This window comes from Periplaneta americana, chromosome 4, assembly GCF_040183065.1.
Source record: "Periplaneta americana isolate PAMFEO1 chromosome 4, P.americana_PAMFEO1_priV1, whole genome shotgun sequence".
NCBI classification, from domain to species: domain Eukaryota; kingdom Metazoa; phylum Arthropoda; class Insecta; order Blattodea; family Blattidae; genus Periplaneta; species Periplaneta americana.
In genome coordinates this window covers 178,225,776-178,239,930 of record NC_091120.1, presented here as the reverse complement: position 1 = coordinate 178,239,930, position 14,155 = coordinate 178,225,776, and the positions used below count along the sequence as shown (strand labels likewise).

Here is a 14,155-nt window from a genome sequence, read left to right as displayed (position 1 = left end):
AGCATTTTGCTTGCTTTTAAAATTTCATTAATTGACTTGAAAGGTTTTTCACACCCATTACAGTACGCATTTAAAATTATTATTAGATTTCAGATATGTTAAAACCAGTTATTGCATGAAGCATTACAGAAGTACTTGCTGCGCTATGTGTGTCATGTGGCAAGGTGATGACTTTAAGTAAATTGATTTGTTTCTTAATCTAATTTCATCACACACAACCCACTGTTACAGAAGTGAGGTAGTTTGCTGCTGCTGCTAAAGATTGTATCTGTGTTGCTAATATTTACTTTCCTGCAAATGATGTATAGGAAGCCCTTTGTTATTGTATTTCCTGAAGGTGGGAGTATGGAATGTTTATTCAAGATAACCTGCCGATAGATAACATCCCATAAGCTGCTTATTTTGTTGTGAACATTACAGCATGAAGAAGTCATCACACGCTCTAGCTTCAGGAAAGGAATACAGTAATCACCAGTTTTAAAACATTTGTCTATAGGATTGACTATTTTTGTGTGTGTGTGTGTGTGTGTGTGTGTGTGTGTGTGTGTGCACGCGTGCGTGCGTGTTTTTTATGCTGCATCATACATAGAGCTCTATGTTTACAAAATGCTTGTGTGCACACACGACTAGTTACTGTAGGCTACTTGTACAGTCAGTTCCTTATGAATGAACTCAGAATTTACATTTACAGGATTACTTGTGTTTCAAATTAATTAACTCGGAATAGATATTACATTTACAAAAAAAAACATCGTTGTCAATTCAGTCAAACACAATTTCACCTTAAACAGATAAATAAATTATTTCGAAGTTTGTTGTTGTTGTTTTCTAATGCCAGGCATTTGGCAATAAAGTCATTTGACCTCTTGCACTCCAATATTTTTCAAAGATATTGCCATGGTCGGCCACTGAAGCACAGATTTTGAGGTGTTCCGAATCCATTTCTTGAGTCCACACCTGTGGAGTAACGGTTAGCGTGTCTACCCATGAAACCAGGTGGCCCGGGTTCGATTCCCGGTTGGGGCAAATTACCTGGTTGAGGTTTTTTCCGAGGTTTTCCCTCAACCCAATATGAGCAAATGCTGGGTAACTTTCGGTATTGGACCCCAGACTCATTTCATCGGCATTATCATCTTCATCTCCTTCAGATGCTAAATAGCCTAAGATGTTGATAAAGCGTCGTAAAATAACTTACGGAAAAAATCCATTTCTTGATTTGAATTGCACAATGGACAGTTAGGGGACTGATATATTCCAATTCTATGCAGGCGCTTGGCCAAACAGTCATGGCCTGTAGCCAATCTAAATGCAGCTACAGACGATTTTCGTGGTAAATCGGGAATTAACTGTGGATTATGATGCAGAGAGTTCCATTTTTTCCCCTTGAGATTGTGTTATCAAATTTTGTTTGTTGAAGTCTAAGTTTGTAGATTTAATAAATCTTTTCACAGAGTAATACATAGATTTAGTAACAGGTCTGTAAGTAGCAGTGCTGCCCTTCTTTGCTAAAGCATCTGCATTCTCGTTTCCCAGGATTCCACAATGGGATGGTATCCATTGGAATACAATTCTTTTATTGAGTGTTATTAATTGAGAGAGCATTTTAATGTTTAGGTGAGGGGTTTGGACTTTTTCCATTGCTGGTTGTCACAATCAAAAAATTAAGACACAATGTTTCGAAGGGTGGTTCTCCCTTCGTCTTCAGGTGGAAGGAAGGAGAGAAGAGAAAAAACCTATTGTTGGGATCGTTACATACGTATGACTGATCATCGATTCCTGGCTTCGGTGGAGATTATAATTAAGAAAGACCCGAAGTCATTTGTAGTATGTTGGCACTAAAACCAAACGGGATAAAGAAGATGGGCGTGAAGTGGCTAAAAATTGATGAAAAACACACAAAAGGAGGGGATGGGGAACTGAAAAAATGAACAAGTGTTATGATACCGCGATAAAAATAATAGAAAGATAAAAAAATAAAAAACTAGTAACAAAGGACAAGATAAAAACTACTACTGCCACCTAGCGGTAGCAGACACTACTACTAATTACTAAGCTGCAACATTAGGTTGCGTTGTCTAATGGTGGTGGAGATGATCCCAGGTGGTCTACGTGTTGTTGGTGACAGCATTCTTCCTTTTGTATTGAATATTTCTGATGTCTTGTTCAACTATGGGTAACCAAATATCCAGAAGAATTAGACTAGGTTGACTAATGGCATTGTCCGAAAAACTCATATGTGCGGCTTCCTTGTATTTCCTCTGAGTCAGAGAACGCTCAGTTTGTAGGATTGAAGTATTTTCCCACTTTATTTTGTGTCCGGATTCAAAGCTGTGTTGTACTATTCTTGATTTATCTATTAAGCATTGTTTGAAGTTGTACTTGTGCTCCTTAATTCTTGTGGACAGAGCTCTGCTCGTTTCACCTATATACACGCGACCGCATTCACACGGAATGTTATAAATGCAGTCTCTGGTATCCATGTAATTGGGTTTGGGTTTGTTGTTGGATAGGATTCGGCTGAGTGTACTCTCTGATTTGAAGACCGCTCTGATGTTATACTTCTTGGAGAGCATTTTAGTTATTTCTGCTGTTTGAGATGAAGGTGTGTGTCTAGAGACTATTGATAGAATAGTTGCTTTGGAGTCTGTCAATATAACTGCATTTTTAAATTTATTGATGTGGCATAGAAGATTCCTGAGACTTTCACCTATTGCAATGATTTCTCCATCAAATCTTGTTGTTCCATATCCAAGAGATCTATAAAGTGAGAAGAGACAGCATGTAACACCTACACCTTGTTTCCTGGAGATCAAGGATCCGTCGGTGTATAAATGAAGCCAATTTTGTGGAGGATACCTAATATTAATTGTCTCTAAAGACAATTTCATTATTTCATTATTTGTTCTGTTAAATTTAGATTATACTCCATAATTAATAGAGTTAAAGGGTTTGGTTTAATTTGTAAGTTTTCTTTTAAATTCGGGATGTTGAAATATTGTACAGGGTGTGCTAGGAAGAAAGGTAATATTAGTCATTCTAAGAAAATGGCATGTAAAGATGTGTTTCAAACAGTTCGTAGAATTTGACGCACATATTTTCTTTTCTGTTGATGTAATACTTTACCATCTGAAGCACGGGAATTGATGTAAAGTGTCAGTTGGCTGTTGTGAGTGCTCATAGAGACATTGTCTAGTGCTAGTGGTAAGTATTTGTTGACAGTGACATGGGAGAAGTGATGTTAGAAATGCCTCACATATCTTCACAAATGTGGAATATGCAGATATGTTGTATGTTTACAGTTTAATTGTTGGTAGTGCTCTCCTGCTGTTGGAAAATATTCGCTCACAAGTTGCAGAGTGAATTAACTTATGATAAGTGCCAGTCATGAGCAAAAAGTGTGGCATCTTGCTGCCACTTGAACAATAGCATTACCTCATAATCTCTTTCTTATCAGTAATTTCGCAAGCATACATTCCAGCAACTCTGCCTGAGAAACTGTTTGGAATAAGCCACATGATCATGTAAACGTTTTTTCTTAGAGTGATTTGATACTATCACGTCCCAGAATATTAATCTTTTCTTCTTTAGCATACACAGCTCCTATCATCCTTTTCTGCACAAACAAACTAACATTGAAAGTCAGAATACAAACAAAATGAAGCTAAAATTAAAAAAAAAGTAACAAACCTAAATTTCTCAGCAGAGTGGAGTTCCTATGGAAATGAAAACAAAAGCAGGGCAATTGTTACACATGTTCTGCCATCTTAAACATCGGAAATTGAGTCTTAATCAAATGAAACCCATTCAAGCCAATTTATAAAGTTATTTATTAACCTTTTCCGTGGCGCCGTTGGTATGGTATAACACCAAAGCCATGCCACCAGTTACCTGATGTCTGCGTGTTTTTACGTTTTGGTGTATTTTATTTTGTCTTAAGTTATTACCTAAGAGATAACCGATTAATGGTTTTGAAAATTTAAATCATTCTTCATATTAAGTATGTCTCTAAAGTCTGAGTTAAAAATAGTAATATTTTTTTATTTATTTTTATTTATTCATTTGTTGTTGAACATAACAGGAAAAACCCAATTACAATGTTCACGACTAACAAATTAATTTATAAAACATAAACAAGGAAAAGGAAACATACACTTGTTAAAAACTGAAACAAAATAGAAATAAGAGAAAGAAAAAAAGAGAAATTGAAATAAGGTGTGAAAATAGCTTCAAATTAACTAATAACAATATTCTGTAAAATATGATAACAAATAATTCTGTATCTAGAGAAATTCATATTGAAAGTATCAACATTCGGATGGGGATGTAATTTATTGTATAACTGTAACATCTGGAAAACTGGGGAATTTTTGTGGGATTCAGTATTTGTCCTTGGTATGTAAAATAAATTTCGAAATTTCGTTTTAAGCTTAGGTGCATATAATGTTATATAACAAAATAAACCAACACAGTCCAACTTATTGTTAACAATTTTATAAAGAAAGTTTAAAGATTGACAATTTCGTCTAATTTGCAACTTAGTAAAATGAAAATGTTGAAGCATTGCAGCATAACTCTCATAGGTAGGATAATCATTATAAAGTCTGTAATATAACCATTTTAGAAATTTATTTTGAATTTTTTCTAGTAACAGAATATATTTGTTAGTAACTGGGTTCCAGATAACAGCAGCATACTCTAATTTTGATCGAACAATGGAATTATACAAAATTATTATAGTTTTGACTTTAAACTTACAAGAATTTCTCATAACAAAACCTAAACTTTTACAGGACAAATTTATAATATATTATTATTATTATAATATTTATATTATTATATAATAATAATTATTATTATAATATATTATATTATTAATATTATTATAATATTTATATTATAATATTTTTGTTTGCATAAGGATAAATGAGTACATTTTGCTTTTGTTACGTTTAAAAGTCCTGTCCAGACACTGGTGGAATTTATATACCCAGTTGTGAGGGAAAAGGTTAAGATAATTAAGAAGTATGATAGATATAGAAAGATCATTGTTTAAGGATACGTGCATGCAATAGGTTTCCTTAGAAGAAATTACTATAGATATTCACATAGGAATCTCATTGTGTGTGAAGACACCAACTATAAAAAGATCTTGTCTATTCCTTACACCATTTCAGCATTGTGGCCTTCACTTTATCACCTGTGCAGAATCTGTGATCTTTTAGAGTTTTCTTTAAGGGTACAGACAAATGAAAATCACGTGGTGAGGAATAGGGGTTTAAGGGATTAGGTACAGCTTACAGCAGTAAAATTTTGGAAATATTCAACATTTTTTTCCTCCATTATTGTATCTTGTACAATAATGAAAATAAGTATGTGTAAAACACTGTCCTTCTGCTATATGACAAAAATATTTTTACGATTTAAAAAAATGATTTACATCTTTTTTTCAAAATTCAGTTAACTGTGCAATGATGAAGCGTTTCCCACATAACTAAAAAACTATCCAACTTTCTGTGTATTTATGTATGTCATATCCACAATATGATGCAAGATCACTTCTCTACCTTCGATAGATCGTCTGATAAAAAATAAATCATTTTACAAAAAGATTCAAATGTCAGTATTTTCTATTACACAAAATAAAAAAAATATATATATATTATTTATTAAGGAATGTAGTTGAAAGTGCATGATATTGTAAACATGAGTTTCAGCAATAAAATAAAAGATAGAGAATATGAAAAAGTTAACAAGTTTATGAGTTATGAGTGAAATGCTTGATCACTGCACAGTGAACTACCACCATTATGATTAAAAAAAATGTAAATAATTTTATTTTAAACGTAAAAATATTTTGTTTCATATAGCAGAAGGACAGAGGTTTAGACATACCAATTTTCATTATTGTACAAGATAAGTAATGGAGGAAAAATGTAGAATATTTCCAAAAATTTTACTGCTGTAAGCTGTACCTAACCCCTTAAGCTGGGAAGCCTGGAGCTTCCTGTTATTTGTTATAAAGACTTGAATCACTGCTCGTTGGTCACCTTTGGTCAGATTTGGAATAACAAGCACTTGATATCTGTATACATCTTGTGTATAAAAATAAACTATAGGCAAAATAAATATACTACCACATATCACTTCTTCATGCTTCATATGTGTGTGCTCCCATTCATTCATAATGTTGTGCCCAAGAGTAGGTCTTTCTCTGCAAACCCAGCATTCTCCATTCTTTCCTATGTTCCACCTTCCTCTTAGTCTCTTAGGGCCATATTCATAGACATTCTTAGCACGGGCTTCCGGTGAGTGATCAGCGAACTAACGTTTTTCATATTCATAAACCAGTGTTAGTGATATGATATATGATATATGATATGATATGATATGATATGATATGATATGATATGATATGATATGATATGATATATGATATGATATGATATGATATGATATGATATGATATGATATAATAGTAGTTTAATATCAAAAACGGACATCTGTCGTCTCCATAGTTTTGATCTAGAGGCAATTTTTTATTTCACAGTGTTCTTTGTAATATTTAACACAATTTATTTTATAAATGTATTGTTAGAGTTTGCGTGTGGTTTCACTATAACTGGAAAGAGAATGAAAAATTGTACAAAAATCTACAGCTATCTAAATTTCGATCTGAGGTCAGATGTCCGCCTTTGATATTAAGCTACTCAAATATCTGATGTGATATGATATATGATATGACATGATATGGTATGATACATGATATGATATGAATCCTGTACAAGTAATCAGTCGATAGCCAGGGCTAGTTTAGCACGCTCGTAGCGTGGGCTAACAAAATGTCTGTGCATAGCACCCTTAGAGTCTCCTCATAAGATCCATGTATCTTATTGTTGTCTAACATCTGATATTTTCTTCTGCTCCGAATTTTTCTTCCATCCACCATTTCCTCCAGTGCTTCCTTCACTATGCAGTCTGAGTATTATTCTTTCTTTCACAGCTTCGTTTTATGGCCTGATATGAGTTGTAATTCACTAGCTCCAATGTGGTGATATTTCGTCTTGCTTTCAGGTCCTGAACCGAAGCAAACCCCAACTAGTGTAACAATGAGGATCCATCCTTCAAGGCCGCAGTCGATGTTCCACGACTCCCCAGCAAGGGTTTCGCCCCAGGCAAGGCCGTTGTCTTCAGCAAGTCCACCTGATCCTGTTCGCCTCCTGGCAGAAATAAGCCAGTCTCGCTCAAAGCCGTCGACAAGCCCTGTGCTGGCCGGGCTGCAGGCACGACAGGACACTGTGAGTCCCTCAGTGAAGCCGACCAGCACGAGCTCGTCCACCAGTCCTGTGTTGGCCAGCCTCATGGCCAAGCAGGCAGCCGACTCCACGAGCCCTTCCTCCATGTCAGACCCCGACCTCCTGGCGAGTCCTTCAGCCCGCAGTCCAGGCCTTGCCACCGGAACTTCCATTACATATAAGCAGTTTGCAGAGCTCAAAGATAAGGTGAGTGTTTATTACTTTCTACACAGTGCAGTAAGCATGAAAGAATCCTCATTAAACAGAAGTCACGCGTACAGATTTTAACTTGAATAAGGGAAATTTTAATGCCATATTATAGATAAGTTATGATATAGTACAATAGATATTTAACAATTTTTTCAGTCTAAAAACTTACTTTTAAAATAATATATTAACAAACCATTGAGAAGATCAACTCCATATATAGATGAAATTATTGGGATCATCAGTGTGGTTTTAGGCGTAACAGATCAACTGTTGACCAGATATTTTGTATTCGACTGATAATGGAGAAAAAATGGGAGTATAAGGGTACAGTGCATCAGTTATTCATAGATTTCAAAAAGGCATATGACTCGGTTAAGAGAGAAGTTTTATATGATATTCTTATTGAATTTGGTATTCCCAAGAAATTAGTTTGATTAATTAAAATGTGTCTCAGCGAAACGTACAGCAGAGTTCGTATAGGTCAGTTTCTGTCAGATGCGTTTCCAATTCACTGTGGGCTAAAGCAAGGAGATGCACTATCACCTTTACTTTTTAACTTTGCTCTAGAGTATGCCATTAGGAAAGTCCAGGATAACAGAGAGAGTTTGGAATTGAACGGGTTACATCAGCTGCTTGTCTATGCGGATGACGTGAATATGTTAGGAGAAAATCCACAAACGATTAGGGAAAACACAGGAATTTTACTGGAAGCAAGTAAAGAGATAGGTTTGGAAGTAAATCCCAAAAAGACAAAGTATATGATTATGTCTCGTGACAAGAATATTGTACGAAATGGAAATATAAAAATTGTAAATTTATCTTTTGAAGAGGTGGAGAAGTTCAAATATCTTGGAGCAACAGTAACAAATATAAATGATACTTGGGAGGAAATTAAACACAGAATAAATATGGGAAATGCCTGTTATTATTCGGTTGAGAAACTTTTATCATCCAGTCTGCTGTAAAAAAATCTGAAAGTTAGAATTTATAAAACAGTTATATTACCGGTTGTTCTTTATGGTTGTAAAACTTGGACTCTCACTTTGAGAGAGGAACAGAGATTAAGGGTGTTTGAGAATAATGTGCTTAGGAAAATATTTGGGGCTAAGAGGGATGAAGTTACAGGAGAATGGAGAAAGTTACACAACACAGAACTGCATGCATTGTATTCTTTACCTGATATAATTAGGAACATTAAATCCAGACGTTTGAGATGGGCTGGGCATGTAGCACGTACGGTCGAATCCAGAAATGCATATAGAGTGTTAGTTGGGAAGCCGGAGGGAAAAAGACCTTTGGGGAGGCCGAGACGTAGATGGAAAGATAATATTAAAATGGATTTGAGGGAGGTGGGATATGATGATAGAGACTGGATTAATCTTGCTCAGGATAGGGACCAGTGGCGGGCTTATGTGAGGGCGGCAATGAATCTCCGGGTTCCTTAAAAGCCTGTATGTAAGTAAGTAAGTATGTACATATTTTAATTTGAATAAGGGAAATTTTAATGTCATATTTACAGATAAGTTACGATATAGTACAATAGATATTTAACATTTTTTTCAGTCTAAAAACTTATTTCTGAAATAATATATTAGCAAACCATTATACAGGGTGAAAGTGAAATAGTCTTACAGATTTCCAGAGTGAATGGTTCATGTTGCATGTAACAAAAAACTATAATATCATATTGGTGGAAAGTTCATAGTTTTTTTCAGAAAAAAGTTTTTTCCCAAATGTTTAACAATTTCTTATTCGGTAACTATTGTGGGTAGGATCGTGATTTTTGTCCATATCGATAGGAAATCTAATAAAGAATAATTTATCCCTCTGACGTATTTCAATAGTGTGAACGGTTTTCGTGTAAATTTAATTTTAAAAACCCCTAATTTCAAGCCATTGCATGAAGTGAGCGAGTGTCAACATCATGGCAGCTTACGTATGGAGACTTGCCAAGTTCATTGACCTCTTACATCTTTATTACGAGTGTATTAGCGACGATGTTGCCGGACTGCTGAAACTTCAAACTTAATTTTCTAGTTAACTGTGCATTTAATCATAAAACGTAATGTAAGTTTTTCTATTCATTTACATATACCCTATCATCCCTTTCAATCTGCAAGATTATTTCACTTCCACCCTGTATAGTAATCGATGAAGCATGGACAAATGCTTTCGGCCAAGAACTAGTCATCTTCAGGTCTGTGTAAATTACATTGGTATACAATAAACATACATTTTTTTACTTAGGTGTATGTACAAAATCATCAAGCCTTTCAGGCTGAGGTGTGTTGGGGTAAACCCATTTCCAATTCTAATCATAATCATAATATACAAAAGCATGTAGCTTTAAATAAAAGTTAAAAAGTAAAAGGAGTGAGTTAAAATTAACATGTAGCTCAAACATCATAGTATGGCCTAAATGAGTTTGACATTAAAACTTATAATGAATGGCACCCCTATATTATGATACTTAAATTTGAAAGAATATTCAATTGTTTATATATCTTATTCATTTGTTCTCACATCTTTTGTTTTCTGTCGTTGCCTGGCAACCTGGATTGTTGTACAGTCAGTTGGTTGTAGGGTGAAAACACAGTTTATTTTGGGTAATTTCCTAATTTAAGTAATACAGTCTATTTCGGAACTCATCTACATAGCATTTTTATTGCTGGGTGTACAGTGAAACCTCTCATTTACAGACATCAAAGGGACGTAACAATCTGTCCGCATCTGGGAGGTGTCCTTTATTGGGAGGGAGGCTCCCTAATGTAACAGTAAATTTATAATATGCATTATGTATCCCTTCACGCTTTAAATGAAATGTATTACTGTAGTTTAATTCTAAATACACCGTACTGCAGTAAATTCTTTGCAACTTTGAACTACAGTAGATAAGACCGAAAAAGAAAAATACAGTACTGTGCCATGCAATTTTATTCTAGGTCTGCAGTTATGCTATACTGTAATTTACAGTTTTCAACTTAACCTTTACGTTCAGATGCCAAGTCTCTCGAAACAGAATAACTGATTGAAGTGAAGGGAATAATCCTACTAACCCTATCATGTGTCGAATATAATTTCACGATTGCGGGAACCTTGTACCCATCAGACTGGTTAAATTTTATGACTTTGTTTATCCACCCGCTTCCAGCTAACGACTTTAACTACCCGCTTCCAGCTAACAAGGGGTAGCCAGCTGGGCTAGTGGTAGCCTACGAGACCCTCATTGTCTTCTTTCATGTTAAGGAATTTCTGTACAGTTCTCAAAACTAAGTTTTTCATTTTTGTAACACATTAGATCTTGAAATCCAAGTTCTGCCCGCAGTCAGGAGGTAAAGCAATCTTCAGGACTGTGAAACAGCTGTCCATGTCCGCGTCTGAGAGTGTCCATAAACAAGAGTTAAATTTATCATTATTTCTATATTTTTTCAGTTGGGACATCAAAATGTGTCCATATATGAGGAGTGTCCGTAAATTGAGGGTGTCCATAAGGAGAGGTTTCACTGTATATCCTTACTCCTCATTATTTTTTGTAATGAAGAGTATAAGGGTACAGTACATCAGTTATTCATAGATTTCAAAAAGGCATATGACTCGGTTAAGAGGGAAGTATTATATGATATTCTTATTGAATTTGGTATTCCCAAGAAACTAGTTCGATTAATTAAAATGTGTCTCAGTGAAACATACAGCAGAGTCTGTATAGGTCAGTTTCTATCTGATGCTTTTCCAATTCACTGCGGGCTAAAGCAGGGAGATGCACTATCACCTTTACTTTTTAACTTCGCTCTAGAATATGCCATTAGGAAAGTTCAGGATAACAGGCAGGGTTTGGAATTGAACGGGTTACATCAGCTTCTTGTCTATGCGGATGACGTGAATATGTTAGGAGAAAACCCACAAACGATTAGGGAAAACACAGAAATTTTACTTGAAGCAAGTAAAGCGATAGGTTTGGATGTAAATCCCGAAAAGACAAAGTATATGATTATGTCTCGTGACCAGAATATTGTACAAAATGGAAATATAAAAATTGGAGATTTATCCTTCGAAGTGGTGGAAAAATTCAAATATCTTGGAGCAACAGTAACAAATATAAATGACACTCGGGAGGAAATTAAACGCAGAATAAATATGGGAAATGCGTGTTATTATTCGGTTGAGAAGCTTTTATCATCTAGTCTGCTGTCAAAAAATCTGAAAGTTAGAATTTATAAAACAGTTATATTACCGGTTGTTCTCTATGGTTGTGAAACTTGGACTCTCAGTCTGAGAGAGGAACATAGGTTAAGGGTGTTTGAGAATAAGGTGCTTAGGAAAATATTTGGGGCTAAGCGGGATGAAGTTACAGGAGAATGGAGAAAGTTACACAACGCAGAACTGCACGCATTGTATTCTTCACCTGACATAATTAGGAACATTAAATCCAGACGTTTGAGATGGGCAGGGCATGTAGCATGTATGGGCGAATCCAGAAATGCATATAGAGTGTTAGTTGGGATACCAGAGGGAAAAAGACCTTTGGGGAGGCCGAGACGTAGATGGGAGGATAATATTAAAATGGATTCGAGGGAGGTGGGATATGATGATAGAGACTGGATTAATCTTGCACTGGATAGGGACCGATGGCAGGCTTATGTGAGGGCGGCAATGAACCTTCGGGTTCCTTAAAAGCCATTTGTAAGTAAGTAATGAATAGAAGGCATTATTGGCAAGTTTGTCATCCTCAGTATATTGAGTATTGTCATCAGTGATATACATCCCCAGATATTTTAAACTTTTCACGAAGTCAATTCCTTGTTGTTGTAGGCCTGTTTGTGGTTCTATAAATTGATATGGAAGATTTTTGGGTCTTCGCTCGAGTTTTATTGATACTAATTTCAAAGAAATATGTTAATGTGATTTTCGCATGCTTTAAGGTGTCAAAACTGGAGCAGACATTAGAAGCTCAGCGAGAAATGTTCACCAAGATGCTTACAGACTTGACCACGAAGCTGAATGAAGAGACAGAGAGAAGGGTTCAGTTACAACAAGCAATGGACAAGCTTACCAACCTGGTGACGCAGGTGTGACTGTTGCCATTCCCACCTAGGTACGCTCACCTGGCATCAGCACTGCTGACATGATGTCTGGGGCGAGTGAATAGGTATGTGTCAGCTTTCCGTTTGTATGATTTATATTCTTTTTAAAAATAAATAATGTTACATAACCTGTGTTCCTCATATCGTGAGGATGTACGCAGTGCCCATCTTTTATAAAGACGAGGTTTTACATTTAATTAGCACAGTGGTTGTGTAAGGAGGAGTATTGTTAGTGATAATATTGGACAGAAAGGAGAGTAACAGTTATCTGTATATGGGGGATCAGTAATGTTTTATAATCTTGTCTTGCTCTCTGCTCTCATTAGTCATGTCTTTAGTTGTGTATTGATTCTTCAAGCTGTTGCCATCGTGGAGGTGGCTTGATTGTAGCGTTATCCAGTGTGCCATTAAAGAACGTGTGAACCATTGCACTTAACAGGTGGAAGGTTTAAAATCTTGTCCTCTTCTGACTAATGTACAGTCTTAAAAAAATAAGATTTCAGTAAGATATAGTGGCCATCATGAAGATAGTTTCTTGAAGGTTATACATAGGCTTGCAGTTTATAATAATAATTTATTTCTTTCCATTTCCTCTTTCTCTTCTCTCACTTTTTACTTCCTTCGTCTCTTTTCTTTCCCTCTACCTCCTGCTCAATACTGTATTATACATTTGGTTGAATTTATTGTTCAAATTCTAAACTTATATTTTCTTGCACCGAGACTACTTTTTCAGTTATCCTTTAATTTATTACTGTTATTGCTGTTAAAGTCTTATTTTTTTTAAGAGCTCTCATATCTATTTCTAATCTTCATATCATGCAAGAAGACTCCACTTATCAACAAACATAATTTTGTTGTTGTTGTTTTCTAATGCCAGGCGTTTGACAATAAAGTCATTTGACCTCTTGCACTCCAATATTTTTCAAAAATATTATCATGAACAGCCAATGAAGCACAGATTTTGAGGTGTTCCGAATCCATTTCTTGTTAAATGGCAAGTTGTAGCCGATTTAAGTAAGAGTTCAATCAGAGGACTGGATAGGAAAGGGTAAAGAGGGAATTAGGTATTGGATAGAGGAAAATTATACCAAATTCAGTCATTAACTCATCAAGCTGACCAGTGCTAATGGATGAGTAGCCCCTCCCTTTAGTTCAGCTCGTAAAATTATGCTTACTAACAGCTGCACCACGGGAAGGTAGGGATGGGACATTGGGTATTTGTCCAGGTTGGTTCCTTAAAGCCTTCAATGGGAAGGATTAATGGCTCCCCCCCCTGTATCAGACAGATACCCTTTTGCAGACAAACATAATGTAAAATTCTTCCTTGCCCCAACTGCCGATGGTTCCTATGTTCACACCAGAAAATGAGGCTTGCATTGACATGTGTAGAGCAATGATGTCACGTGACATGACAGACACTCAGGTATGCCTCATTATTTTAAACTATCAACCTAACATAATGCATGGAATGAATACGGAATTTTTACAAAAATGCACTTACATTATGAAGAGTCCGCATCAGATGATGCACTGATTCGTTAGGGTTTCACTTCATGATGTTTGAGCCCTGAA

General features: G+C 35.6%; 1 protein-coding gene across 2 annotated transcripts in view; it reads left to right on the top strand.

Moving 5' to 3' along the window:
- Positions 1-13,300, top strand: part of cindr (CIN85 and CD2AP related) — a 73,022-nt gene extending 59,722 nt beyond the window's left edge. For both annotated transcript variants that reach the window (XM_069824433.1, XM_069824432.1), the window contains exons 11-12: positions 7,072-7,499; positions 12,422-13,300. In XM_069824433.1, coding sequence (XP_069680534.1) covers positions 7,072-7,499; positions 12,422-12,574 — 581 coding nt within the window. In that variant the 3' untranslated portion in view covers positions 12,575-13,300. The remainder of the gene's footprint in view (positions 1-7,071; positions 7,500-12,421) is intronic.
- The last annotated feature ends 855 nt before the right edge of the window (positions 13,301-14,155 follow it).